Below are 27,170 nucleotides of genomic sequence, written 5' to 3'. Positions count from 1 at the left end.
CTGTGGGTGTGCCACGGTCTGGCCTCTCCAATTCTGTGTTCATTCCTGGGGTTTAAAGCGGTCTAGCTTGTGTTCCTGGAGGATGTGACGCTTTCTAGTCCTGATACCCATCTCATCCCATCCTCTGTCACTGCCCCCCAGGAGATGGAAACTGGGGATTGAAGAGGAGGGGGAGAAGCAGACTGGAGATGATTTATTGGACATTGAGAGAGAGAAGCTGCCTCTGAATCCCCCTTCCCCCAGCAATGATCACATCCTGATTATTGAAAATAACCCTGGGGTAGGCTGGGGATGCTGCCTGAGTTAATGTGCCCTTGGACTGTGGGGGTGGGGGTGCAGGGAACACTCTGGGACTGAGGCCAAGGCGGGGGTGCGCCTGGTTGGTGCTAAATTTACTGCCGGCTCCTTACTATAAATGGAGCTGGTGCGGCCAGAGCGGACGGGACCATGCCATACTAGACTGGGACAAGGGGACAGAAAGCCTTGGGAAGTCAGTGAGGCCGAGAAAATGCACAGCAGATAGGATCCCCCGCGGAATGAAATGCAATCTGCTGCAATGCTGTGATTGCAACGTGTGAAAAGCAGCGAGGGAGGTTTGGGTTTGCTGGCCAGCTCCTGGTTTTTTTTTGTTCTAGCCCTCCCTCCCCCGCTGTTCAGTCGATCCTCAATCTCCAGCCTGGGTGTGGACTCGAACTGATTTCCTGCAGCCGGCCAGCTCCCAGCTGTTGATGTCTGTTTGCATCTCATCCCATTTACTGGATTAAAGCAATAATTAAAACAGGCTTGTTGCAAGGAGCCGCAGCAACCTGGAGAGAGAGAGGAAACTGCAGCCATGAATAAATGAATGCATTTCCTCCAGCAGCCAGAGGGAACTCCTTCCTGCGTGGATTAAAAGGCGTTTTACCGACACAGGCAATGGATTAGCTGCAATAGAGTGGCATTTGAGAGAGTCTTGGACTGGCTGGGGTTCTGAGACTGCAGCAGAGGACCAGAGAGAGAACCCAAGGAGGGGATCCTGATCGACCAGGAGATTTTTGTAAAGAGCTAAGTTGGTTAAAAAGAGAAAGTTTGACGTCCCCCCCCCCCCCTCCTCTCCCCTCCCCTCCTGAGCAGCAGCGAAGCAATGCGGGGAGTTGGAATGAATTGGATAAAAGGAGACCGAGAGAAGCAGAAATGCGATGCAAGGAGAACCTTCTGGGATGCAGCAGCCAAGACAACTGATATCATTTAAAGCCGCTGGCTGTAAAACACACTCCTGTGCAAAATCTCCCCCTTCCTTTAATCCCGGATTCTTCTTGCTCTTCAGGTTTCAGCTTGGTGCTACATTTCTGTTCTGCAGTTTGAAGGCTTGTCTGTGTCTCAGTTTTCGGTGTTGCTACCAATCGCTCCTTCAGTGACTGGGAACTTTTCTCCATTTGCAAACAACTTGGCACCTGAGTTGTCACCGGGGCTTTAATCTTGGAGAGGTGGGGGTTTAACTGGAACACCGCCCTCAGTCTGACCTGCCTCCCTTTCCTCCCCCAAGTGAAAGGTCAGACCAGACTGCTGACAGCCAACTGGGAATTTGAGGGAGAAAAATCTCAAGAGGCAAAAGCTTTGCAGCATCGAAACAGGAGCCCTGCCTTTTTAAAAGCTGCAGTAAGCGAATCTGCTGTCGCCTCCTGTCAAAACTCTGTGTGCGTGAAATTTACATTTTGGATGAGGGGTTGGCGATGGGGACAAGAAAGTGGCACTGAACATTTGAACTGGAAGGACGGTGTGTGTTTCAGATTTTTTTGACGGGGGGGGGCAGGTTTTCTCTGGAAGTGAGAGCTTCACGCTACAGCACAATAGAAAAGGAAGCTGGCCTTGGTGACATGAGTGTGGCGTCTCTGGGATATATTTACAAGCCAAAGAAAGGGCATTTAAACACGTGAATCTGTCAAGTTCAAACAAAAATCAGATATACAATCCCTCCCCAGTGCTGGAGCGCAAAACGGATCTCGGGATACAACTGTGAGCCAGCCTACTTGCCTGTGCCAGGCTGCCCTCTCTCCCGTTTCCCTTTCCGAGTTGGTCGCAGAAACCCTACCCGTGTGTGTATACCGTATACTGTACAGAAACTGTTCATCTCACCTCCCACAAGGTCACTTCAGCAACTTGGGGTGTCTGACTTTGGAGCAGAAGAGCTCAGCTACAGCTCCTTTTCAAAATTGAATGAAGCATTTGAAGAGGCCGTGGGATATCTTCAGTTTTATTTTGGTGCAGATTTTCAGCTGATACCTTATTTCGTGTTTGTTGGAGAGGGGGTGTAAGATGTACATAACTGTGTGATTACTTCTCATGGACAAGCAGCTGACAGATTATTTAGACTATTTATTTACCTGCAGTATCTGTGTGGGCACTCGCTGCTCTTGAATTCCACCCCTGTGTCTCATCGACATTCAATTACTGGTTGCTGCTGTCACCAGTCTCCGGAGTTCATTCTAAGTGTGCAGTGTGGGACCTGCTGGCTCGTTTTCGAATTATCTTGCACTTTGCGTTGCCAGGTCTTCCAGTCCGTGCTGGTACGAGGCGCCCTCTGTCCCACAAAGCTTCCCCCCTTCTCTGCATCGCTGCTTTGTGAAACCGAACTTCCCATTGTTCGGACCTGCGCCAGGTTTTCAGGAGCTTGTCCTGCTCTACAAAGTTTGTTCCAATGGTGATTACTTCCACCAGCGAAGTTGAACAGTCTCCTCCGAGTATGCTGGCTGCCCTCCAGTCAGAATGGATTAAACAGGATCCCATTTGTTACCTGCCTGCCTCCCACTGCAGCAAGAAGCCATCACGAAGTTAGTATGATCTGCCTGTGCTTGGGGTGGAGTGGGGGGAGTGCGTGGGAGGGGGTGGGGGGGGGCGGCGGTTGTGATCTGCCTGAAACTAGGGTTTCAGTGCTCAGTGTGTGACCGCATCCACTTACAGCACAGCAATTCCAGATTCTGCCCTTCCAAACCTGGGCTGTGTCTAAAGAGGGTGTTGAGCTTCGTGATGCTGGGGTATAGTCCTGAAAGTTACAGGATTGTCACGGGCAATGGCCCTGCTGGCAGCAGTTTGAGGAACTGAATTTAGTCCAGCACTACAGGGGGTTTGGCTGAAATACAATAGTGTATCCATACTGTTGGTCTAAATAGTCCTGTAATAACCCAGCGTTGTGTATCTAACTAGCATTGAAGCATTGCCTTGCAATTTCTCCACTTTGCCTGCCCTGTTCACTTGTATTGCAGAGACAGACGATGAGGTATATTGAAGAAGAATCCTCCTTTCTTGTAGTCTTCATTGTAATGGTGCTTTTTGGCAGAATGTTCAGGGAGTGAGAATTGACAGATCTCTTCCTCCTACATACAGATTCCCTGAGACAGGAGGACGGTGTTAAATCTACACGGGTGTTCATTCTTGGGCTTTTACACTCGAGCTGGCGGAGGATCCCTCCTTGATCCAGTCTGTCATGGCCACAAACCTACACGTCTGTCAGATGTAGCCTTGGCCAATCACTGTAGGATAATGCAGCGTGGATGGTGAGGGTGTTAGGATACTGTGCTGAATTATGGTGGTTTGGTGTCCATTAGCAGCTGGGTGGAGAGTGCCCTGGATTCTAGCCAGAGGAGAGAGGACTCCTTCAAATCATTGCTGTAGCTGGCATACTCTGTTGCCAGGTGACTGGACCATGTGCCTTCTCTGTGCCATCTGCACCAAGTTAATATGAAATTACAACTGTTCAGTACTGGGCAGTCCTAGACGTTTGCATTGCCATCTTGCAGTGGGAGTCTTGTGATCAGAGCCCTTTTTAAAGAAAATGCAAACAGTGACATAGTTAACATGGTATTTATTCTGGGAGAGATAAGGGAGACAATGTCACTGATTTAGGAGAGTATAAGGACGCTGTTAGGTTGCAGCATTGGTTTAGCAGCGTTGTCCCTGCTAATGTGCCTCTGCAACAATCCACCAGCAGATACAGCTGGAAAAGCTGAGACCAGCTCGGGAGAAACGTCTACAAGGCAAGTCAGGCAGTTTTTCTGTTTCGCTTGATTGAGTATCAGTGAGTTTAGCAGAGGGAGCAGTTAATGTCATCAGAAATGTCATCAGTCACAGGGTTTGATGCTGTGCTCACACTGAAGTGGTTCAGGAGGTGACCGCAGGACAGGATGTTTGTTTGAACACAAAGGGAATCGAGGGATATGAGGAGAGGGCAGGAAAGCAGGGTTGATGTAAAAGTACAACCATAGTCTTGTTGGATGGCAGAGCAGGCTCGAGGGGCTGAATGGCCTCCTCCTGCTCCTGTTTCTTATGTTCTACCTGCTGTACGTGATTCTGCCAGGGTTCCTACTCCTGATCACTGTCCAGTGAGCCCTGGGTTAGAGAGAGTGGGGAAATCAGCCAGGGTTCCTGCTCCTGATCATTGTCCAGTGAGCCCTGGGTTAGAGAGAGTGGGGAAATCAGCCAGGGTTCCTGCTCCTGATCATTGTCCAGTGACCCCTGGGTTTGAGAGAGAGGAAAGCAGCCAGTGTTCCATGCTCCTGATCACTGTCCAGTGAGCCCTGGGTTAGAGAGAGAGGGGAAATCAGCCAGGGTTCCTGCTCCTGATCACTGTCCAGTGACCCTGGGTTAGAGAGAGAGGAAAGCAGCCAGTGTTCCTGCTCCTGATCACTGTCCAGTGAGCCCTGGGTTAGAGAGAGAGGGGAAATCAGCCAGTGTTCCTGCTCCTGATCATTGTCCAGTGAGCCCTGGGTTAGAGAGAGAGGAAATCAGCCAGGGTTCCTGCTCCTGATCATTGTCCAGTGAGCCCTGGGTTAGAGAGAGAGGAAATCAGCCAGAGTTCCTGCTCCTGATCACTGTCCAGTGATGTCTGCTGAAAAGTGCGGGTGCATACGTGCTGGGCAATAGGAGGGGATCTGACTTCAGCCCTGATTCTTCACAAAGATGAACAGCTTCTTGGCACGCCAAATGCTGGTTTGATGAGATCTCATCCCCTGGAATTGTCTGTTGGAACTTCAGAAGGACGAAGGATGTGTAGCTGAATGGGAGAGAGAGAATGTTTAGGTCAGTGAACCCTTCACCCAGTCCATCCCACCGCTGGTGTTCATAAATCTTGAGCAGGATACACATGGCACTAAGTGTTCGATCATTGTCCAGCGTAGAGACAAATGCACCCTGAGTGTGAAGGGATGAAACTGTGGAGAAGAGGATTTGCTGTGATTGAGAACACTGATATTTGTGTTTCAGATCGTGAACGTTTACTTGCTGCACTTTGCCACAGTGTCCACTTAATCTGTAACCGTTAGATTTAACATCTCATCACAGTCCTGTCTCAGTTGAGGGTGGAGCTGCACAGCTTGTCGGAAGTGAAGTGCCTGATACAGAGCCTTCTGTGCACCTCAGTACTTGCCATCTCTGGCTTTCATTGTCCCCAGTTAGTGCAATGATTTGGCAAATGGCACGAGGCTCCTGTATCTCCAGCGCTCCTGTTTTTTATTCACTAGGGTGACTATTTCAGAAAGTTCCTAAGAACATAAGAAATAGGAGCAGGAGTAGACCATTCAGTCCCTCCAGCTTTCTTTGCCATTCAGTATGATCATGGCTGATCTTCCGCCTCAACTCCACTTTCCTGCCCGCTCCCCATATCCCTTGAATCCCTGAGAGACCAAAAATCTGTCTATCCCAGTCTTGAATATATTCAATGATGGAGCATCTGCAATCCTCTGGGGTAGAGAATTCCAAAGATTCACAACCCTCTGAGTGAAGAAATGTTTCACCTCAGTCTGAAATGATCAGCCCTCTATCCTGGGACTGTGATCCATGTTCTCGGTTCCCTGGCCAGGGGGAAACAACCTCTCACTGTCTACCCCCTTCAGAATCTTATATGTTTGAATGAGATCACTTCTCATTCTTCTAATCTCCGGAGTGTATAGGCCTAATTTACTCAACCTCTCATCATAGGACAACCCTCTCATCCCAAGGACCAGTCTGCTGTACTGTCTCCAATGCAAGTATATCCTTCTTAGATATGGAGACCAAAACTGCACACAGTCCTGCAGGTATGGTCTCACCAAAGCCCTGTAGGATTATAGCAAGACTTCCTTATTCTTGTACTCCAGTCCCCTTGCAATAAAGGCCAACGTGCCATTGGCCTTCCTGATTGCTTGCTGTACCTGCATGTTAACTTGCTGTTTTCTGAAAACACCCAAGTCTCAGAACATTCACAAGTTTCACGCCTTTTAAAAATATTCTGCTTTTCCATTCTTCTGGCCAAAGTGAATAACCTCACATTTCCCCACATTATACTCTGTCTGCCACCTTGTAGCTCATTCACTTAACCTGTCTATATCTCTTTGCAGCCTCTTTGTGCTTGCTTCACGGTTTACTTTTCCACCTAGCTTTGTATCATCAGCCAAGTTGGATACATTACTCTCGGTCTCTTTGTCTATGTCATAAATATAGATTATAAATAGTTGAGGCCCCAGCACTGAGCCTTGCGGCACTCCACTAGTCACAGTCTGCCAACTTGAAAATGCCCCGTTTCTCCCTACTCTCTGCTTCCTGTTCATTAACCAATCCTCTCTCCATGCTAATATATTACTCCCAACACCGTGAGCCCTTATCTTGTTTTTTAGCCTTTCGTGTGGCACCTCAGGAGGTGAGGTGAGAGTGATTGCCCTGGATATCAAGGCAGTATTTGACAGAATGTGGCATTAAGGAACCCTAGCCAAACTGGAGTCAATGGGAATCAGGGGGAAAACTCTCCACTGGTTGGAGTCAGACCAAGCACAAAGGAAGATGGTTGTGGCCAGTCATCTCGGTCCCAGGACATTGCTGCAGGAGTTCCTCAGGGTAATATCCTAGGCCCAACCATCTTCAGCTGCTTCTTTAATGAACTTCCCTCCATCATAAGGTCAGAGTTGGGAAGGTTCACTGACGATTGTACGATGTTCAGTACCATTGGCAACCCCTCAGCGACTGAAGCAGTCCATGTCCATATGCAGCAAGACCTGGACAACATCCAGGCTTGGGCTGATAAGTAACAAGTAACATTCGTGCCACACGAGTGCCAGGCAATGACCATTTCCAGTAAGAGATGGCATTACCATCACTGAATCCCCAATTAACAGCATCCTGGGGGTTACCATTGACCAGAAACTTAACTGGAGCAGCCACATAAATACTGTGGCTACAAGAGCAGGTCAGAAACTGGGAATTCTGCGGCGAGTAACCCACCTCCTCACTCCTCAAAGCCTGTTCGCCATCTATAAGATACAAGTCAGGAGTGTGATGGAATACTCTCCAAATACAAGATGCACTGCAGCAACTCGCCAAGCCTCCTTCTATAGCACCTTCCACACCCATGACCTCTCCTACCTAGCAGGACAAGGACAGCAGATGCATGGGAACACCACCATCTGCAAGTTCCCCTCCAAGTCGCACACCATCCTGGCTTGGAAATATATTGCCGTTCGTTCACTGTCGCTGGGGCAAAATCCTGGAACTCACTCCCTAACAGAACTGTGGGTGTACCCGCACCACATGGACTGCAGCAGTTCAAGAAGGCGGCTCACCATCTCCTTCTCAAGGGCAGTTAGGGATGGGCAACAAATGCTGGCCTGGCCAACGACGCCCACATGCCATGAAAGAATGAAAAAACCTTAGTGAATGCCTTTTGGAAATCGAAGTATTCTACATCTACTGGTTCCTTTTTACTGTATTAAAGTGCTGGGAGTTGGCTCAGAGCTGCCTAATGCCACTTGCTATTTCCCCTGTTATTGATGTGACCAGTACGGGCTAAAGCTGAGGGGGCCTATGTCAGGATGTGTTTGTGGCGTTAATCATTGTTTTAACAGTCACCACCTCCCTGTTTTTTGACCGGATGATGATGATGGCGATATTTGAGTAAAAGGACCTTTGACCCTTCCACCACCCTCCCTCCCCCAGACTTTCCGACCCTTTATTAAAAGGAAAGCCATCAGAGCAGCATTGTTAATGGCCTCTCCATTAATCAGCAGATGGCCTCAGTGTTAACAACTCTTAGTAGGGCCTCACTTCCTGTTTGGGTGTATTTCTTGATTAGCTGAATGGCAAGCCAGAGGCTGGTGTGTCCATTACTGGCACTCAGCTGGAGTGCAACCAATTACAGTGCATGGTGCTCCCATATCCTGATCAGACCTTTCCTCTGTGTCACACCTTCCCCCCTCCTCCTCCCCCTCCTCTTGTATACTCTACAATGTACTGTAGAATAGTCAAAACACATTTTAGATTGTGCTGTGTTCCTCCTGGAGAAACACCGCATTGAGACATACAAAATTCTTAAGAGGGTTTGACAGGGTAGATGCTGAGAAGCTCTTTTTTCCCCCTGGTTGGAGAGTCTAGAACGAGGGGTCATAGTCTCAGGATAACGGGTCAGTGGGGGAGGCGGTGGCATAGTGGTAATGTTGCTAGACTAGTAACCCAGAGCCCCAGGCTTATGCTGTGGGGAAATGGGTTCAAATCCCATCACAGATGGTGGAATTTGAATTCAATTAATAAATATGTAATTAAAAAGCAAGTCTAGTGGTGATCATGAAAGCATTGTCAATTGTTGTAAAAACCCATCTGGTTCACTAATGCCCTTTAGGGAAAGAAATCTGCTGTCCTTACCTGGTCTGGCCGACATGTGACTCCAGACCCACAGCAATGTGGCTGACTCTTAAATGCCCTTTGAAATGGCCGAGCAAGCCACTCAGTTGTACCACCTTCACAAGGGCAATTAGGGATGGGCAATAAATGCTGGCCTAGCCAGTGACGCCCAAATCCCACAAATGAATAAGAAGAAATTTTAGGACTGAGATAAGGGGTTGGCCATTTAGGACTGAGATGAGGAGAAACGTCTTCACTTTTCCTTTTGCACTGTTTCTCTGCCAGTTTTTTTTGTCCTTTTTGTTACTCCTCAGTGCTCTGTCTCAATTTTCATATTTCCTGTGTCTGTCTTGTGTGCACTCCCTGCCTCTTGCACACACTCCGTCTACATAAGAACATGAGAAATAGGAAAAAGAGTAGGCTATATAGCCCCTTGAGCCTACTCTGCCATTTAATACGATCACGGCTGATCTGATCTCGGCCTCTGCTCCACTTTCCTGCCTGTTCCCCAGATCTCTTGTTCAAGAATCAATCAAACTCAGTATATTCAATGACCCAGCCTCCACAACTCTCTGGGTAGAGAATTCCAAACACTCACAACTCTCCGAGAGAAGAAATTCCTCCTTATCTTTGTCTTAAATAGGAGATCCCTTATTCTGAAACTGTTCTCGATTCGCCCATGAGGGGAAACATCCTCTCAGCATCTACCCTGTCACGCACGCCCTGTCTGAATCTTGATCGTTTCAATCAGATCATTTCTCATTCTTCTAATCTCCAATGAGTAAAGGCCCAACCTGCTCAACCTTTCCTCATAAGACAACCCCTTCATCCCAGGAATCAACCTAGTGAACCTTCTCTGAACTGCCTCCAATGCAAGTATATCCCTCCTTAAATAAGGAACCAAAACTGTACAGTGTGCTCTCGGTGTGGTCTCACCAATGCCCTTTACAGTTGTAGCAAGACTTCCCGACTTTTATATTCAATCCCACTTTTAATAAAGGCCAACATTCCAATTTCCATCCTAATTACTTGCTGTACCTGCATGCTGACTTTTTGTGATTCATGCACAAGGACACCAAGATCCCTCTGTACCGCATCATTCTGCAGTCTCTCTCCGCTTAAATAATCTGCTTTTCTACTCTTCCTGCCAAAGTGAACAACCTCACATTTTCCCACATTATACTCCATCTGCCACATTTTTGCCCACTTGCTTAACCTATCCATATCTGTCTCTCGCCTGCTCCCTGTCTAGTGCGCTCTGCCTCTCGCCTGCTCCCTGTCTAGTGCGCTCTGCCTCTCGCCTGCTCCCTGTCTAGTGCGCTCTGCCTCTCGCCTGCTCCCTGTCTAGTGCGCTCTGCCTCTCGCCTGCTCCCTGTCTAGTGCGCTCTGTCTCTCGCCTGCTCCCTGTCTAGTGCGCTCTGTCTCTCGCCTGCTCCCTGTCTAGTGCGCTCTGCCCCTCGCCTGCTCCCTGTCTAGTGCGCTCTGCCCCTCGCCTGCTCCCTGTCTAGTGCGCTCTGTCTCTCGCCTGCTCCCTGTCTAGCGCACTCTGCCTCTCGCCTGCTCCCTGTCTAGCGCGCTCTGCCCCTCGCCTGCTCCCTGTCTAGTGCGCTCTGTCTCTCGCCTGCTCCCTGTCTAGCGCGCTCTGCCCCTCGCCTGCTCCCTGTCTAGCGCGCTCTGCCCCTCGCCTGCTCCCTGTCTAGCGCGCTCTGCCCCTCGCCTGCTCCCTGTCTAGCGCGCTCTGCCCCTCGCCTGCTCCCTGTCTAGCGCGCTCTGCCCCTCGCCTGCTCCCTGTCTAGTACGCTCTGCCTCTCGCCTGCTCCCTGTCCAGCGCGCTCTGCCCCTCGCCTGCTCCCTGTCTAGCGCGCTCTGCCTCTCGCCTGCTCCCTGTCTAGCGCGCTCTGCCCCTCGCCTGCTCCCTGTCTAGTGCGCTCTGTCTCTCGCCTGCTCCCTGTCTAGTGCGCTCTGTCTCTCGCCTGCTCCCTGTCTAGCGCGCTCTGCCCCTCGCCTGCTCCCTGTCTAGTACGCTCTGCCTCTCGCCTGCTCCCTGTCCAGCGCGCTCTGCCCCTCGCCTGCTCCCTGTCTAGCGCGCTCTGCCTCTCGCCTGCTCCCTGTCTAGCGCGCTCTGCCCCTCGCCTGCTCCCTGTCTAGCGCGCTCTGCCCCTCGCCTGCTCCCTGTCTAGCGCGCTCTGCCCCTCGCCTGCTCCCTGTCTAGTGCGCTCTGCCCCTCGCCTGCTCCCTGTCCAGCGCGCTCTGCCCCTCGCCTGCTCCCTGTCTAGCGCGCTCTGTCTCTCGCCTGCTCCCTGTCTAGCGCGCTCTGCCCCTCGCCTGCTCCCTGTCTAGCGTGCTCTGCCCCTCGCCTGCTCCCTGTCTAGCGCACTCTGCCCCTCGCCTGCTCCCTGTCTAGTGCGCTCTGCCCCTCGCCTGCTCCCTGTCTAGTGCGCTCTGCCCCTCGCCTGCTCCCTGTCCAGCGCGCTCTGCCCCTCGCCTGCTCCCTGTCTAGTGCGCTCTGTCTCTCGCCTGCTCCCTGTCTAGCGCGCTCTGCCCCTCGCCTGCTCCCTGTCTAGCGCGCTCTGCCCCTCGCCTGCTCCCTGTCTAGCGCGCTCTGCCCCTCGCCTGCTCCCTGTCTAGCGCGCTCTGCCCCTCGCCTGCTCCCTGTCTAGCGCGCTCTGCCCCTCGCCTGCTCCCTGTCTAGCGCGCTCTGCCCCTCGCCTGCTCCCTGTCTAGCGCGCTCTGCCCCTCGCCTGCTCCCTGTCTAGCGCGCTCTGCCCCTCGCCTGCTCCCTGTCTAGCGCGCTCTGCCCCTCGCCTGCTCCCTGTCCAGCGCGCTCTGCCCCTCGCCTGCTCCCTGTCTAGCGCGCTCTGTCTCTCGCCTGCTCCCTGTCTAGCGCGCTCTGCCCCTCGCCTGCTCCCTGTCTAGCGCGCTCTGCCCCTCGCCTGCTCCCTGTCTAGCGCGCTCTGCCCCTCGCCTGCTCCCTGTCTAGCGCGCTCTGCCCCTCGCCTGCTCCCTGTCTAGCGCGCTCTGCCCCTCGCCTGCTCCCTGTCTAGCGCGCTCTGCCCCTCGCCTGCTCCCTGTCTAGCGCGCTCTGCCCCTCGCCTGCTCCCTGTCTAGCACGCTCTGCCCCTCGCCTGCTCCCTGTCTAGCGCGCTCTGCCCCTCGCCTGCTCCCTGTCTAGCGCGCTCTGCCCCTCGCCTGCTCCCTGTCTAGCGCGCTCTGCCCCTCGCCTGCTCCCTGTCTAGCGCGCTCTGCCCCTCGCCTGCTCCCTGTCTAGCGCGCTCTGCCCCTCGCCTGCTCCCTGTCTAGCGCGCTCTGCCCCTCGCCTGCTCCCTGTCTAGTGCGCTCTGCCCCTCGCCTGCTCCCTGTCTAGCGCGCTCTGCCCCTCGCCTGCTCCCTGTCTAGTACGCTCTGTCTCTCACCTGCTCCCTGTCTAGTACGCTCTGTCTCTCGCCTGCTCCCTGTCTAGTGCGCTCTGCCCCTCGCCTGCTCCCTGTCTAGTGCGCTCTGTCTCTCGCCTGCTCCCTGTCTAGCGCGCTCTGCCTCTCGCCTGCTCCCTGTCTAGTGCGCTCTGCCCCTCGCCTGCTCCCTGTCTAGTGCGCTCTGCCCCTCGCCTGCTCCCTGTCTAGTGCGCTCTGCCCCTCGCCTGCTCCCTGTCTAGTGCGCTCTGCCCCTCGCCTGCTCCCTGTCTAGCGCGCTCTGCCTCTCGCCTGCTCCCTGTCTAGTGCGCTCTGTCTCTCGCCTGCTCCCTGTCTAGTGCGCTATGCCCCTCGCCTGCTCCCTGTCCAGCGCGCTCTGTCTCTCGCCTGCTCCCTGTCTAGCGCGCTCTGCCCCTCGCCTGCTCCCTGTCTAGCGCGCTCTGCCCCTCGCCTGCTCCCTGTCTAGTGCGCTCTGTCTCTCGCCTGCTCCCTGTCTAGCGCGCTCTGCCCCTCGCCTGCTCCCTGTCTAGCGCGCTCTGCCTCTCGCCTGCTCCCTGTCTAGTGCGCTCTGCCCCTCGCCTGCTCCCTGTCTAGCGCGCTCTGCCCCTCGCCTGCTCCCTGTCTAGCGCGCTCTGCCCCTCGCCTGCTCCCTGTCTAGCGCGCTCTGCCTCTCGCCTGCTCCCTGTCTAGCGCGCTCTGCCCCTCGCCTGCTCCCTGTCTAGTACGCTCTGACTCTCGCCTGCTCCCTGTCTAGCGCGCTCTGCCCCTCGCCTGCTCCCTGTCTAGCGCGCTCTGCCCCTCGCCTGCTCCCTGTCTAGCGCGCTCTGCCCCTCGCCTGCTCCCTGTCTAGTACGCTCTGCCTCTCGCCTGCTCCCTGTCCAGCGCGCTCTGCCCCTCGCCTGCTCCCTGTCTAGCGCGCTCTGCCTCTCGCCTGCTCCCTGTCTAGCGCGCTCTGCCCCTCGCCTGCTCCCTGTCTAGTGCGCTCTGTCTCTCGCCTGCTCCCTGTCTAGTGCGCTCTGTCTCTCGCCTGCTCCCTGTCTAGCGCGCTCTGCCCCTCGCCTGCTCCCTGTCTAGTACGCTCTGCCTCTCGCCTGCTCCCTGTCCAGCGCGCTCTGCCCCTCGCCTGCTCCCTGTCTAGCGCGCTCTGCCTCTCGCCTGCTCCCTGTCTAGCGCGCTCTGCCCCTCGCCTGCTCCCTGTCTAGCGCGCTCTGCCCCTCGCCTGCTCCCTGTCTAGCGCGCTCTGCCCCTCGCCTGCTCCCTGTCTAGTGCGCTCTGCCCCTCGCCTGCTCCCTGTCCAGCGCGCTCTGCCCCTCGCCTGCTCCCTGTCTAGCGCGCTCTGTCTCTCGCCTGCTCCCTGTCTAGCGCGCTCTGCCCCTCGCCTGCTCCCTGTCTAGCGTGCTCTGCCCCTCGCCTGCTCCCTGTCTAGCGCACTCTGCCCCTCGCCTGCTCCCTGTCTAGTGCGCTCTGCCCCTCGCCTGCTCCCTGTCTAGTGCGCTCTGCCCCTCGCCTGCTCCCTGTCCAGCGCGCTCTGCCCCTCGCCTGCTCCCTGTCTAGTGCGCTCTGTCTCTCGCCTGCTCCCTGTCTAGCGCGCTCTGCCCCTCGCCTGCTCCCTGTCTAGCGCGCTCTGCCCCTCGCCTGCTCCCTGTCTAGCGCGCTCTGCCCCTCGCCTGCTCCCTGTCTAGCGCGCTCTGCCCCTCGCCTGCTCCCTGTCTAGCGCGCTCTGCCCCTCGCCTGCTCCCTGTCTAGCGCGCTCTGCCCCTCGCCTGCTCCCTGTCTAGCGCGCTCTGCCCCTCGCCTGCTCCCTGTCTAGCGCGCTCTGCCCCTCGCCTGCTCCCTGTCTAGCGCGCTCTGCCCCTCGCCTGCTCCCTGTCTAGCGCGCTCTGCCCCTCGCCTGCTCCCTGTCCAGCGCGCTCTGCCCCTCGCCTGCTCCCTGTCTAGCGCGCTCTGTCTCTCGCCTGCTCCCTGTCTAGCGCGCTCTGCCCCTCGCCTGCTCCCTGTCTAGCGCGCTCTGCCCCTCGCCTGCTCCCTGTCTAGCGCGCTCTGCCCCTCGCCTGCTCCCTGTCTAGCGCGCTCTGCCCCTCGCCTGCTCCCTGTCTAGCGCGCTCTGCCCCTCGCCTGCTCCCTGTCTAGCGCGCTCTGCCCCTCGCCTGCTCCCTGTCTAGCGCGCTCTGCCCCTCGCCTGCTCCCTGTCTAGCGCGCTCTGCCCCTCGCCTGCTCCCTGTCTAGCGCGCTCTGCCCCTCGCCTGCTCCCTGTCTAGCGCGCTCTGCCCCTCGCCTGCTCCCTGTCTAGCGCGCTCTGCCCCTCGCCTGCTCCCTGTCTAGCGCGCTCTGCCCCTCGCCTGCTCCCTGTCTAGCGCGCTCTGCCCCTCGCCTGCTCCCTGTCTAGTGCGCTCTGCCCCTCGCCTGCTCCCTGTCTAGCGCGCTCTGCCCCTCGCCTGCTCCCTGTCTAGTACGCTCTGTCTCTCACCTGCTCCCTGTCTAGTACGCTCTGTCTCTCGCCTGCTCCCTGTCTAGTGCGCTCTGCCCCTCGCCTGCTCCCTGTCTAGTGCGCTCTGTCTCTCGCCTGCTCCCTGTCTAGCGCGCTCTGCCTCTCGCCTGCTCCCTGTCTAGTGCGCTCTGCCCCTCGCCTGCTCCCTGTCTAGTGCGCTCTGCCCCTCGCCTGCTCCCTGTCTAGTGCGCTCTGCCCCTCGCCTGCTCCCTGTCTAGTGCGCTCTGCCCCTCGCCTGCTCCCTGTCTAGCGCGCTCTGCCTCTCGCCTGCTCCCTGTCTAGTGCGCTCTGTCTCTCGCCTGCTCCCTGTCTAGTGCGCTCTGCCCCTCGCCTGCTCCCTGTCCAGCGCGCTCTGTCTCTCGCCTGCTCCCTGTCTAGCGCGCTCTGCCTCTCGCCTGCTCCCTGTCTAGCGCGCTCTGCCCCTCGCCTGCTCCCTGTCTAGTGCGCTCTGTCTCTCGCCTGCTCCCTGTCTAGCGCGCTCTGCCCCTCGCCTGCTCCCTGTCTAGCGCGCTCTGCCTCTCGCCTGCTCCCTGTCTAGTGCGCTCTGCCCCTCGCCTGCTCCCTGTCTAGCGCGCTCTGCCCCTCGCCTGCTCCCTGTCTAGCGCGCTCTGCCCCTCGCCTGCTCCCTGTCTAGCGCGCTCTGCCTCTCGCCTGCTCCCTGTCTAGCGCGCTCTGCCCCTCGCCTGCTCCCTGTCTAGTACGCTCTGTCTCTCGCCTGCTCCCTGTCTAGCGCGCTCTGCCCCTCGCCTGCTCCCTGTCTAGCGCGCTCTGCCCCTCGCCTGCTCCCTGTCTAGCGCGCTCTGCCCCTCGCCTGCTCCCTGTCTAGTACGCTCTGTCTCTTGCCTGCTCCCTGTCTAGCGCGCTCTGCCCATCGCCTGCTCCCTGTCTAGCGCGCTCTGCCCCTCGCCTGCTCCCTGTCTAGCGCGCTCTGCCCCTCGCCTGCTCCCTGTCTAGCGCGCTCTGCCCCTCGCCTGCTCCCTGTCTAGCGCGCTCTGCCCCTCGCCTGCTCCCTGTCTAGCGCGCTCTGCCCCTCGCCTGCTCCCTGTCTAGCGCGCTCTGCCCCTCGCCTGCTCCCTGTCTAGCGCGCTCTGCCCCTCGCCTGCTCCCTGTCTAGCGCGCTCTGCCCCTCGCCTGCTCCCTGTCTAGCGCGCTCTGCCCCTCGCCTGCTCCCTGTCTAGCGCGCTCTGCCCCTCGCCTGCTCCTTGTCTAGCGCGCTCTGCCCCTCGCCTGCTCCCTGTCTAGTGCGCTCTGCCCCTCGCCTGCTCCCTGTCTAGTACGCTCTGCCTCTCGCCTGCTCCCTGTCTAGTGCGCTCTGCCCCTCGCCTGCTCCCTGTCTAGCGCGCTCTGTCTCTCGCCTGCTCCCTGTCTAGCGCGCTCTGCCTCTCGCCTGCTCCCTGTCTAGTGCGCTCTGCCCCTCGCCTGCTCCCTGTCTAGTGCGCTCTGCCCCTCGCCTGCGCCCTGTCTAGCGCGCTCTGCCCCTCGCCTGCTCCCTGTCTAGCGCGCTCTGTCTCTCGCCTGCTCCCTGTCTAGCGCGCTCTGCCCCTCGCCTGCTCCCTGTCTAGCGCGCTCTGCCTCTCGCCTGCTCCCTGTCTAGCGCGCTCTGCCCCTCGCCTGCTCCCTGTCTAGCGCGCTCTGCCTCTCGCCTGCTCCCTGTCTAGTACGCTCTGTCTCTCGCCTGCTCCCTGTCTAGCGCGCTCTGCCTCTCGCCTGCTCCCTGTCTAGTGCGCTCTGCCCCTCGCCTGCTCCCTGTCTAGCGCGCTCTGCCCCTCGCCTGCTCCCTGTCTAGTACGCTCTGTCTCTCGCCTGCTCCCTGTCTAGCGCGCTCTGCCCATCGCCTGCTCCCTGTCTAGCGCGCTCTGCCCCTCGCCTGCTCCCTGTCTAGCGCGCTCTGCCCCTCGCCTGCTCCCTGTCTAGCGCGCTCTGCCCCTCGCCTGCTCCCTGTCTAGCGCGCTCTGCCCCTCGCCTGCTCCCTGTCTAGCGCGCTCTGCCCCTCGCCTGCTCCCTGTCTAGCGCGCTCTGCCTCTCGCCTGCTCCCTGTCTAGCGCGCTCTGTCTCTCGCCTGCTCCCTGTCTAGCGCGCTCTGCCCCTCGCCTGCTCCCTGTCTAGCGCGCTCTGCCCCTCGCCTGCTCCCTGTCTAGCGCGCTCTGCCCCTCGCCTGCTCCCTGTCTAGCGCGCTCTGCCCCTCGCCTGCTCCCTGTCTAGTACGCTCTGTCTCTCGCCTGCTCCCTGTCTAGCGCGCTCTGTCTCTCGCCTGCTCCCTGTCTAGCGCGCTCTGCCCCTCGCCTGCTCCCTGTCTAGTGCGCTCTGCCCCTCGCCTGCTCCCTGTCTAGCGCGCTCTGTCTCTCGCCTGCTCCCTGTCTAGCGCGCTCTGTCTCTCGCCTGCTCCCTGTCTAGTGCGCTCTGCCCCTCGCCTGCTCCCTGTCTAGTGCGCTCTGCCCCTCGCCTGCTCCCTGTCTAGCGCGCTCTGTCTCTCGCCTGCTCCCTGTCTAGCGCGCTCTGTCTCTCGCCTGCTCCCTGTCTAGTGCGCTCTGCCCCTCGCCTGCTCCCTGTCTAGTGCGCTCTGCCCCTCGCCTGCTCCCTGTCTAGCGCGCTCTGTCTCTCGCCTGCTCCCTGTCTAGTGCGCTCTGCCCCTCGCCTGCTCCCTGTCTAGTGTGCTCTGCCCCTCGCCTGCTCCCTGTCTAGCGCGCTCTGTCTCTCGCCTGCTCCCTGTCTAGTGCACTCCCTCTAGCGCTCTGCCTCTTGTGCTTTCTATCTGGCCTCTTATTCCCTCTTCCATTTCCTTGGTCTCTCTGGTGTATGTATCAGTAATCATTGTCTGCTTGCTCTTGTCTTCACTCACTGACTTAGGAAATGCTGTTAAGTAGAATTCTCTGACTGCTGTGAAATGGCCTATTCTGACCATCAGAAACATACCAGAGCCTGTTTTAATAAATCTGTCCCAAATCTCCCCTCCATTTCGGGTAGTTGAGCAGATTAGTGGTGAGGGAGGCTCAGGCACTGGGTCTGCTGAGGAGGGACGGGAAATCTCAGAGGATAAGATTTTGTGTGAAGAGCAAGCAATTATTATCCTGTCTGATAGATGCAGAGCACTTAAAGATGCCAGTGCCCGCAGGTGTTCGATAAGAACATACGAATTAGGAGCAGGAGTAGGCCACAGTAGGATACTGTTTCTGTTTGTACATGGCGAATGGCAGAATCCACTTTAACTGTGAGTGAGTCGCCCACGAGGCCATACATATCTGAGGGGTCCCAGGATCTAGCCCCTGCGTTGAATTTGCTTACCTCCGTTTGGGTGGGGTGAGGAGGTAGGGAATGACGCTGGGTTTGGGAGGTGGGGCAATCGGCCCTCATTCCTGGAATTCTATCCAGGAATTCCCTTTGGAACATGCGTGAGTGGACGCCAGGTAAATAGGATGCCAGTTGGGGTTGAATAGCCCAGAGACACTGACTGGGCTCATACGTGAAGAGTGGGCACTTGGTTGAGGTTGTGGAAGGTGGACGTGATGAGAATCAGTCAGGGGTTGAGGGGTGGAGCAGGGGACCTGTGGTGTTGTGAATAAGGAAAGTAATGAGTGCATTCTTTAAAGGCGTTCCTTTGGTGCTGGTGAGTTTGGCTCCTTGGAGTGTATCTGAAACCTGCTGTGGTTTGCACTGGACTCTGTCCCAGCTGGATTCATGCTGTCATCTGTCTGGTTTAAAGCGCGCTATTTGGGAGACTCTGCACTGGACATGGGGCAGTAAACTGCAAAGTGACGAGTGCTATACACTCTAAACATCTCCAGTGTTTTAAATCTGTTCCAGATTGTGCACTCGCGTGCTGTACTCTAACTGGGGGCATTCTCAGCTGTGGGGACTGCGGATATTAGACCCACCTGACCCCAAGTCCTGTGTTGATGACACACACAGAAGGATGACTGATGGTGATATTAAATTTGTCCAAAAATAATTTGCAGCTGATGACTATGAAATTATAAATGTCTGCCACGTGTGTGATGCCTGTCATTGCACAGGCAGGTGATGTAGTCCAGATTTACACTCCTTACCAGTTTGTACTCAATATATATCCTCTCTCTCCCCACCTGCCCTGTGTGTGTGTGTGTGTGTGTGTGTGCGTGCCATTCGTTTTCTCTCTCTGCCTGCCTCTCCTCCCCTAAATCCTACTCTATCTGCGGTATCCTCGGTCTCTAATACCAAATGCACACTGTTTATTCCCTTATATCTTCAGAGACACTTGTCCTGACCTTTCACCCCATCAGTCTCTATGTTTGCCAGACAATTTCTGCCAATGACATGGTTATCCCACTGACAAACACATTACTCCCCTCCTCTCTGCTCTCGGAACGGACCTTTCCTTCCAGGTACCTTTTTAATCTTCCTTCCACTACTTTGACTACGAGCTGCTCATTCCCAGCCCCCTCAACAGATGCAGGTTCTGTCCATTCACCTCTCCCGAGCCCCAGACACTACTTCCACATGAGGAATATAACTCACGTGGACTTCTTCCAGTCCAGGATACTGTATCCACTGCTCACTGGGGTCACCTGTACATGGGGGGACTGAGCCAAGCCAAAGGGGAAGGGAGGGCAGGGGAGTGAGAAAGAGCAGCAGATAAAAGCCTGAACCAAACCAGGATAAGGAAAGCTTCATTCTCCTTCTGCTGGGAGAGAGAGAGAGAGGGAGAGAGAGAAAGAGGTGGTGTCAATATGAAAAATAAACCTTGTGTCTCAGCAGTGAACAACTCCACCAAAACCGCTGGGATTCATGTGGTGCATGAGTGTGTAAACCAGAGGGGAGCTTGGGTGGGGGGGGAGGCGGAGCTGGTGAAGCTTACCAGATCCTCCAGCATATATACCAGTGAACGAAGAAAAAATAGCAGCCAGATGATAATTTAACAAATTCGACGGTCTGTGCCAGCTCTTTGAAAGAGTTATCCAACTCGTCCCCACTCCCCCCTGCTCTTTGCCCTTAAGCATGAAAATTCTTTTCCATCAAGTATTTATCCGGTTCCCTTTAGGAAGTTAGTGTTGAATCTGCTTCCGGCACTGGCACTGCTGCAAAATAAGCACAGCATTGGATCGTGTGACTTGGGTAATCAACTAAACGTAAACATTAACTGATAGGACATTTCCCTGGATTCCACAGCTTCAGTTCTGTGAACATTTCACTGACTCCCTACACGTAGAGCATGAACTGACATCCACAGCATCAACACTGATGCAAGCGAGGTTTCCCTCAAACTGCTGTTTGTCGTCTTCGTGATTGCCTCGGGAAGGCCATCTCATTTTAACCAGAATCTTAACAATTCCAAATGATACTGATTTGTGTGTCAAATGGACTCGAGCACATAAGACGTGCCCTGTGAGAAACCCATCTCCAGCCACCCAAAGTGAAAAGATGCCATGCCGCAGACATCATTAACTGTGCAAACTGCTGGCAGCTGGGTGCTCCTGCTGAAAACAGCACAAGTAGCTTTGCGATTGAACAGTATAATCCCATCAGCTCCTGCCTGGTGTGTGTTGGCCTGTTGGCTCTTTGTACAATTTCTACAGTCAGACCTACAGTGGAATGTGTCACATCTCAACTCCCTGTCCCATCACAGTCCTGTTGAATTAGTCGTCTAGTAGTTTTCACATCTTCTAAGTGCTGCCTCTGTGTTTGGAAGTGTATTTCAAGGGTTTTGCGCGGCGTCTCTGTTTTGCGCGGCGTGTCTGTTTTGCGCGGTGTGCCTCTTTTGCGGGGTGGTGGTGGTGAGTTTTGTGTGGTGTGTGTTCAGTTACTGGCTGACTTTTCTCTGCCTTTTCTCTGTTATGTACACAGGTGGGACCAGTTCAGGATGCAAGCCACCCTCCTCGCACTGCTTGGCTGCCTCGTTTGGCTTCACCCCCGCTGAGCCCAGCATGTCAAACCAGCACGGGCACCTGCCACTCGGCAACGTGCAGCCCATGTGTGAACTCCAGCAGGTCCGGCAGGGGCATCACTGGGGCGTAACTGCTGGCCGGGCACCGACTGCTGACCACCAGAGAGGCAACCACAGCGACAGGGTAAGTCCAGGTATCTGGGGGTGGGAGTGGAGTAACGTTTGCGGTCAGTTTGCTTTTCTGCTGTTAAGGTATAAAGTGATTCTCTCTCTGCTACATATTAATTTTATTGCATGCCCTTCACGTCAGCATTTCGGAGAGGGGGAACAAATGGATCCTAGCACTGTAGGAGGAGGAAGAAAAGGGAACTTAATACAGTGAGTGGTTTTGCTCTCCATGGTGGGAGGCTGGGATGGACTTTGATTCTGTAGCTTGTTTAGCCTCCATGAAATGGTTACTGCCTCTTTAGATAGAAGGGGAAGCAGAATCACTTGATAATGTAAAGGGGAATGATGCAAGGCCATGGCATTGTCTGGATATGTTTTTGTGAGACATCTGATTGATTATGACTCCTGAGCCCTGGTCGTGTTCAGTATCATAGCATAATCGCATTTCACCAAAACCCAGCGCCTCCCGCTGCTGTTGATTTCTGCTAACTTTGTGTGGGGTTTAATTCTCAGGCCATGGTGCCGGTGTCCTCGGGGGGGTGGTGGTGAGGGTGGCTGTGGTGGGGTGCCCCCGGGGGTTGGGGCTGTGGTGGGGGGAGTCGTGGTGCCCAGTTCCTGGTAGCTGTGATCCACTGTAGTGTGCCCCTGAGCCTGTGCCCTGTGGTTCATGTTTTTGTAGCTTTGTGTTGAGACATTGGGCTCTGATCAATGGCTCAGAGTCTCCTGCCAGCTAAGTGAGAGTCGGGAGGTGGGGGGGGGGGAAAGAACCATCACCTCCTCAGTGCTGGCTGCACCGGATGGTGATTGGGAAAGGTGATGGTGTAAATGGTGGTGTGATGCCACAGTGTATTAAAAGTTCTAAAAGCTGATCGCCACGTGGGTCTGTGACAAGTCGGCTGATCTCATAGTGATGGAGCCTGTTGCCCTTAGCACCCTGGGGTCAGTGAGCAGAGAGGTTGTGAGAGCAGTCAGCCAGGGTCCCTGAACCTGATCACCATTCAGTGACCACAGTTGGAGTGTGTGTTTACACCTGGAGGCAACGGTAAAGATGGGGATTGTGAAAAGGGGGCTTTCCATATTCCACACACTCCCCTCCCCCAGCCCAAAAAACAGAGACTGTTGTGTTCCTCTCAGAAGCCTCTACGCATGAAGGGTTGCTGAGAGAACAGCTTAAAATAGATTTCCTAGTGTTATCAGTATCTCTGATTCCTGTATCATTTTCAACTCCAATGTAACAATAATTAAAAATACATCTTGTTAAAATTAATGTAGAGAACCAGAAAGTAACCAAAATCTATGTCCTATATCCTTCAACCCCAAATCCTTAGTCTTTCCCTTGCACCCCCAATCTTGATGAAGACGTTGTCTGATTTAGGGTCTGTCAAAGGCCTTTGATAAACTCCCTCTGATTTATCATGCTGCTTATTTGACATCCAGTACTGGATGAACGGAAATTTGCCGCAGTTAAATATCATGAATTCCGCTGCCATTGTCTTCATTTTCCTCCCCCCCCACATAAACCCCATTTATGGGCAATTGACTCTGTTCCTCTCGCTGGCTATTCCTCTCCCTGGCTACTGTCTGAGGGTGAAGCAGACTGCTCGCAATCATGGCGTCCTGTAAATCCTGATCCCCGCTTCTGTAACATCGCCCATCTCTGCCCCTGCCTCAGCTCATCTGCTGCTGAAACTTGTGCTCCCTCACCTACATTGGCTCCCAGTCTGGCAACACCTCAATTTTAAATTCTCATCTTTGTTTTCAAATCCCTCCGTTGCCTCCTCGGCCCCCTCCCTATCTCTGTAACCTCCTCCAGTCCTTACAACCCTCTGAGATCCCTGTGCTCCTCCAATTCTGGCCTCTTAAGCATCCCCCGATTTCCATCACTCCACCATTGGTGGCCGTGCCTTCAGTCCCAGGCTAATGCACTGGGGACATGGGTTCAAATCCCACCATGGCAAATGGTGAAATTTGGAATTAAATCTGGAATTAAAAGCTAGTCTAATGGTGACCATGAAACCATTGTTGATTGCTGTAAAAATCCACCTAGTTCACTAATGTCCTTGAGGGAAGGAAATCTGCCGTCCTTACCTGGTCTGGCCTACATGTGACTCCAGACCCACAGCAATGTGTTTGACTCTTAAATGCCCTCTGAACTGGTCTAGCGGCCACTCAGCTATATCAAAGCCATTACGAAGTCTAAGAAAAGGAATGAAACCAGGTGGACCACCCGACAATGATCTAGGCACCGGAAACAACAATGGCAAACACAGCCCTGTCGACCCTGCAAAGTCCTCCTTACTAACATCTGGGGGCTTGAACCAAAGTTGGGAGAGCTGTCCCACAGACTAGTCAAATAACAGCCTGACATAGTCATACTCACAGAATCATACCTTACAGACAATGTCCCAGACACCACCATCACCATTCCTGGGTATGTCCTGTCCCACTGGGAGGACACACCCACCAGAGGTGGCGGCACAGTGATTTCCAGTCGGGCGAGAATTGCTTTGGGAGTCCTCAACATTGACTCCGGATCCCATGAAGTCTCATGGCATCAGGTCAAACATGGGCAAGGAAACCTCTTGCTGATTACCACTTAGTGTCCCCCCTTGGCTGATGAACCAGTACTCCTCCATGTTGAACACCAATTGGAAGAAGCACTGAGAGTGGCAAGGGCACAGAATGTACTCTGGTGGGGGACTTCAGTGTCCATCACCAAGAGTAGCTCAGTAGCACCACTACTGACTGAGCTGGTCAAGTCCTAAAGGACATGGTTGCTAGACTGGGTCTGCGGCAGGTGGTGAGGGAACCAACAAGAGAGAAAAATATACTTGACCTTGTCCTCACCAATCTGCCTGCCACAGATGCATCTGTCCATGACAGTATTGGTAGGAGAGACCACGGCACAGTCCTCGTGGAGACAAAACCCCGTCTTCACACTGAGGGCCCCCTCCTTTTGTGTTGTGTGGCACTACCACCATGCTAAATGGGATAGATTTCGAACAGATCTAGCAACTAAAAATCGGGCAATCATGAGGCATTGTGGGCCATCAGCAGCAGCAGAATTGTACTCAACCACAATCTGTAACCTCATGGCCTGGCATATCCCCCACTCTACCATTACCATCAAGCCAGGGGACAAATAAAAGAAAAATACTGCAGATGCTGGAAATCTGAAATAAAAACAAGAAATGCTGGAAATACTCAGCAGGTCTGGCAGCATCTGTGGAGAGAGAAGCAGAGTTAACGTTTCCGGTCAGTGACCCTTCTTCAGAACTGACAAATATTAGAAATGTAAAAGGTTTTAAGCAAGTAAAGCGGGGGTGGGGCAAGAGATAACAAAGGAGAAGGTGTTGATAGGACAAGGTCACAGAGAATAACTGACCAGAAGGTCATGGAACAAAGGCAAACGGTATGTTAATGGTGTGCTGAAAGACAAAGTGTTAGTACAGAGAGGGTGTCAATTGACTAAAGCACAAAGCACTCCAAGCACAAACATAAAAATTAATGAACAGTTAACTAAACATAAAAAGGAGGGGGGGGGGGGGGTGTTGAAATGGCCAGAAACTGGAAGCTCAGGGTCATGCTTACGGACTGAGTGGATGTGTTCCGCAAAGCGGTCAACCAATCTGCGTTTGGTCTCCCCAATGTAGAGGAGATCACATTGTGAGCAGCGAATACAGTATACTACATTGAAAGAAGTACAAGTAAATCGCTGCTTCACCTGAAAGGAGTGTTTGGGGCCTGGGATAGTGAGGAGAGAGGAGGTAAATGGGCAGGTATTACACCTCCTGCGATTGCAGGGGAAGGTGCCATGGGAAGGGGACGAGGTGGTGGGGGTAGTGGAGGAGTGGACAAGGGTGGCGAGGAAGAAACGATCCCTTCGGAATGCTGATGGGAAGGGAGGGGAATATGCATTTGGTAGTGGCATCATGCTGGATGTGGCAGAGGATGATCCTTTGGATATGGAGGCTGGTGGGGTGGGAAGTGAGGACAAGGGGGAACCCTGTCGCGGTTCTGGGAGGGAGGGGAAGGGTGAGGGTAGAGGTGTACGAAATGGGCCGGACACAGTTGAGGGCCCTGTCAACCACAGTGGGGGGGGGAATCCTCGGTTGAGGAAAAGCTGGGGGGCAAACCGTGGTTCAATGAAGAGTGCAGGAGGGCATGCCAGAAGCAGTACCATGCATACCTAAAAATGAGGTGTCAGCCTGGTGAAGCTGCAACACAGAACTACTTTCATGCCAAACAGTGGAAACGGCATGTAATACTCCGTGATGTTCAGAAACGGCTGAAGACACTGGATACTGCAAAGGTTATAGGTCCTGACAACATTCTGGGAATAGTACTTAAGACTTGTGCTCCAGAACCAGCCGAGCGCTTAGACAAGCTGTTCCAGTAAAGCTACAGCACTGGCATCTACCCAGCAATGTGGAAAATTACACAGGTATGTCCTGTGCACAAAAAGCAGGACAAGTCCAGCCCGGCCAGTTACTACCCTGTTAGTCTACTTTCAATCATCAAAAAATGATGGAAGGTGTCGTCAACAGTGCTATCAAGCGGCACTTACTCAGTAATAACCTGCTCACTGGCTCTCAGTTTGGGTTCTGCCAGGGCCACTCAGTTCTTGACCTCATTACAATCTTGTCCAAACATGGACAAAAGAGCTGAACTCCAGAGGTGAGGTGAGAGTGACTGCCCTTGACATCAAGGCAGCATTGACTGAGTACAGTATCAAGGAGTCCTAGCAAAACTGGAGTCAATGGGAATCAGGGGGAAAACTCTCCGCTGGTTGGAGGCATAAAGGAAGATAGAATTAGAATTAGAACATTACAGCGCAGTACAGGCCCTTCGGCCCTCGATGTTGCGCCGACCTGTGAAACCATCTGACCTACACTATTCCATTTTCATCCATATGTCTATCCAATGACCACTTAAATGCCCTTAAAGTTGGCGAGTCTACTACTGTTGCAGGCAGGGCGTTCCACGCCCCTACTACTCTCTGAGTAAAGAAACTACCTCTAACATCTGTCCAATATCTATCACCTCTCAACTTAAAGCTATGTCCCCTCGTGTTTGCCATCACCATCTGAAGAAAAAGACTCTCACTATCCACCCTATCTAACCCTCTGATTATCTTATATGTCTCTATTAAGTCACCTCTCCTCCTCCTTTTCTCCAACGAAAACAACCTCAAGTCCCTCAGCCTTTCCTCGTAAGACCTTCCCTCCATACCAGGCAACATCCTAGTAAATCTCCTCTGCACCCTTTCCAAAGCTTCCACATCCTTCCTATAATGCGGTGACCAGAACTGCACGCAATACTCCAGGTGCGGCCTCACCAGAGTTTTGTACAGCTGCAGCATGACCTCGAGGCTCCGAAACTCGATCCCCCTACTAATAAAAGCTAACACACCATATGCCTTCTTAACAGCCCTATTAACCTGGGTAGCAACTTTCAGGGATTTATGTACCTGGACACCAAGATCTCTCTGTTCATCTACACTACCAAGAATCTTCCCATTAGCCCAGTACTCTGCATTCCTGTTACTCCTTCCAAAGTGAATCACCTCACACTTTTCCGCATTAAACTCCATTTGCCATCTCTCAGCCCAGCTCTGCAGCCTATCTATGTCCCTCTGTAACCTACAACATCCTTCGGCACTATCCACAACTCCACCGACCTTCATGTCATCCGCAAATTTACTAACCCACCCTTCTACACCCTCATCCAGGTCATTTATAAAAATGACAAATAGTTGTGTTTGTTGGAGGTCAATCATCTCAGTCCCAGGACATCACTGCAGGAGTTCCTCAGGGTAGTGTCATAGGCCCAACCATCTTCAGCTACTTCATCAATGACCTTCCTTCAATCATACGATCAGAAGTGGGGATGTTCGCTGATGATTGCACAATGTTCAGCACCATTCACGACTCCTCAGATACTGAAGCAGCCCATGTCCAAATGCAGCAAGACCTGGACAATATCCAGGCTTGGGCTGATAAGTGGAAAGTAACATTTGCACCACACAAGTGCCAGGCAATGACCATCTCCAACAAAAGAGAATCTAACCATCTTCCCTTGACATTCAACGGCATTACCATCGCTGAATCCCCCACTATCAACATCCATGGGGTTACCATTGACCAGAAACTGAACTGGACCAGCCATATAAATACTGTAGCAACAAGAGCAGGTCAGAGGTTGGGAATTCTGCGGTGAGTAATTCACCTCCTGTCTCCCCAATGCCTGTCCACCATCTACAAGGCACAAGTCAAGAGTGTGATGGAATACTCTCCACTTACCTGGATGGGTGCAGCTCCAACAACACTCAAGAAACTCAACACCATCCAGGACTAAGCAGCCCACTTGATTGGCACCCCATCTACAAACATTCACTCCCTCCACCACCGACACACAGTGGCAGCAGTGTGTACCATCTACAAGATGCTCTGCAGCAACACCTTCCAAACTTGCAACCTCTACCAACTAGAAGGACAAGGGCAGCAGACGCATGGGAACACCACCACCTGCAAGTTCCCCTCCAAGTCACATACCATCCTGACTTGGAACTATATCGCCGTTCCTTCACTGTCGCTGGGTCAAAATCCTGGAACTCCCTTCCTAACAG

At 54.1% G+C, this 27,170-nt stretch overlaps 1 protein-coding gene across 3 annotated transcripts in view; it reads left to right on the top strand.

The window, feature by feature from the left end:
• The window catches only part of LOC137352799 (dual specificity tyrosine-phosphorylation-regulated kinase 1A-like), a 123,079-nt gene that overhangs the window by 60,035 nt on the left and 35,874 nt on the right, over positions 1–27,170 (top strand). Inside the window, exons 1-2 of one of the 3 annotated variants that reach the window (XM_068018635.1) lie at positions 705–2,810; positions 20,335–20,558. In XM_068018635.1, the coding sequence (XP_067874736.1) occupies positions 2,678–2,810; positions 20,335–20,558 (357 nt within the window). In that variant the 5' untranslated portion in view covers positions 705–2,677. Of the gene's footprint in view, positions 1–704; positions 2,811–20,334; positions 20,559–27,170 lie in introns of those variants that run through there. The other 2 variants (XM_068018633.1, XM_068018634.1) reach the window with 2 other exon arrangements.

Source organism: Heterodontus francisci, chromosome 39 (genome assembly GCF_036365525.1).
Source record: "Heterodontus francisci isolate sHetFra1 chromosome 39, sHetFra1.hap1, whole genome shotgun sequence".
NCBI lineage: Eukaryota > Metazoa > Chordata > Chondrichthyes > Heterodontiformes > Heterodontidae > Heterodontus > Heterodontus francisci.
The sequence above is the reverse complement of the archived record's forward strand: the minus strand, read 5'-3'. Positions and strand labels throughout refer to the sequence as shown.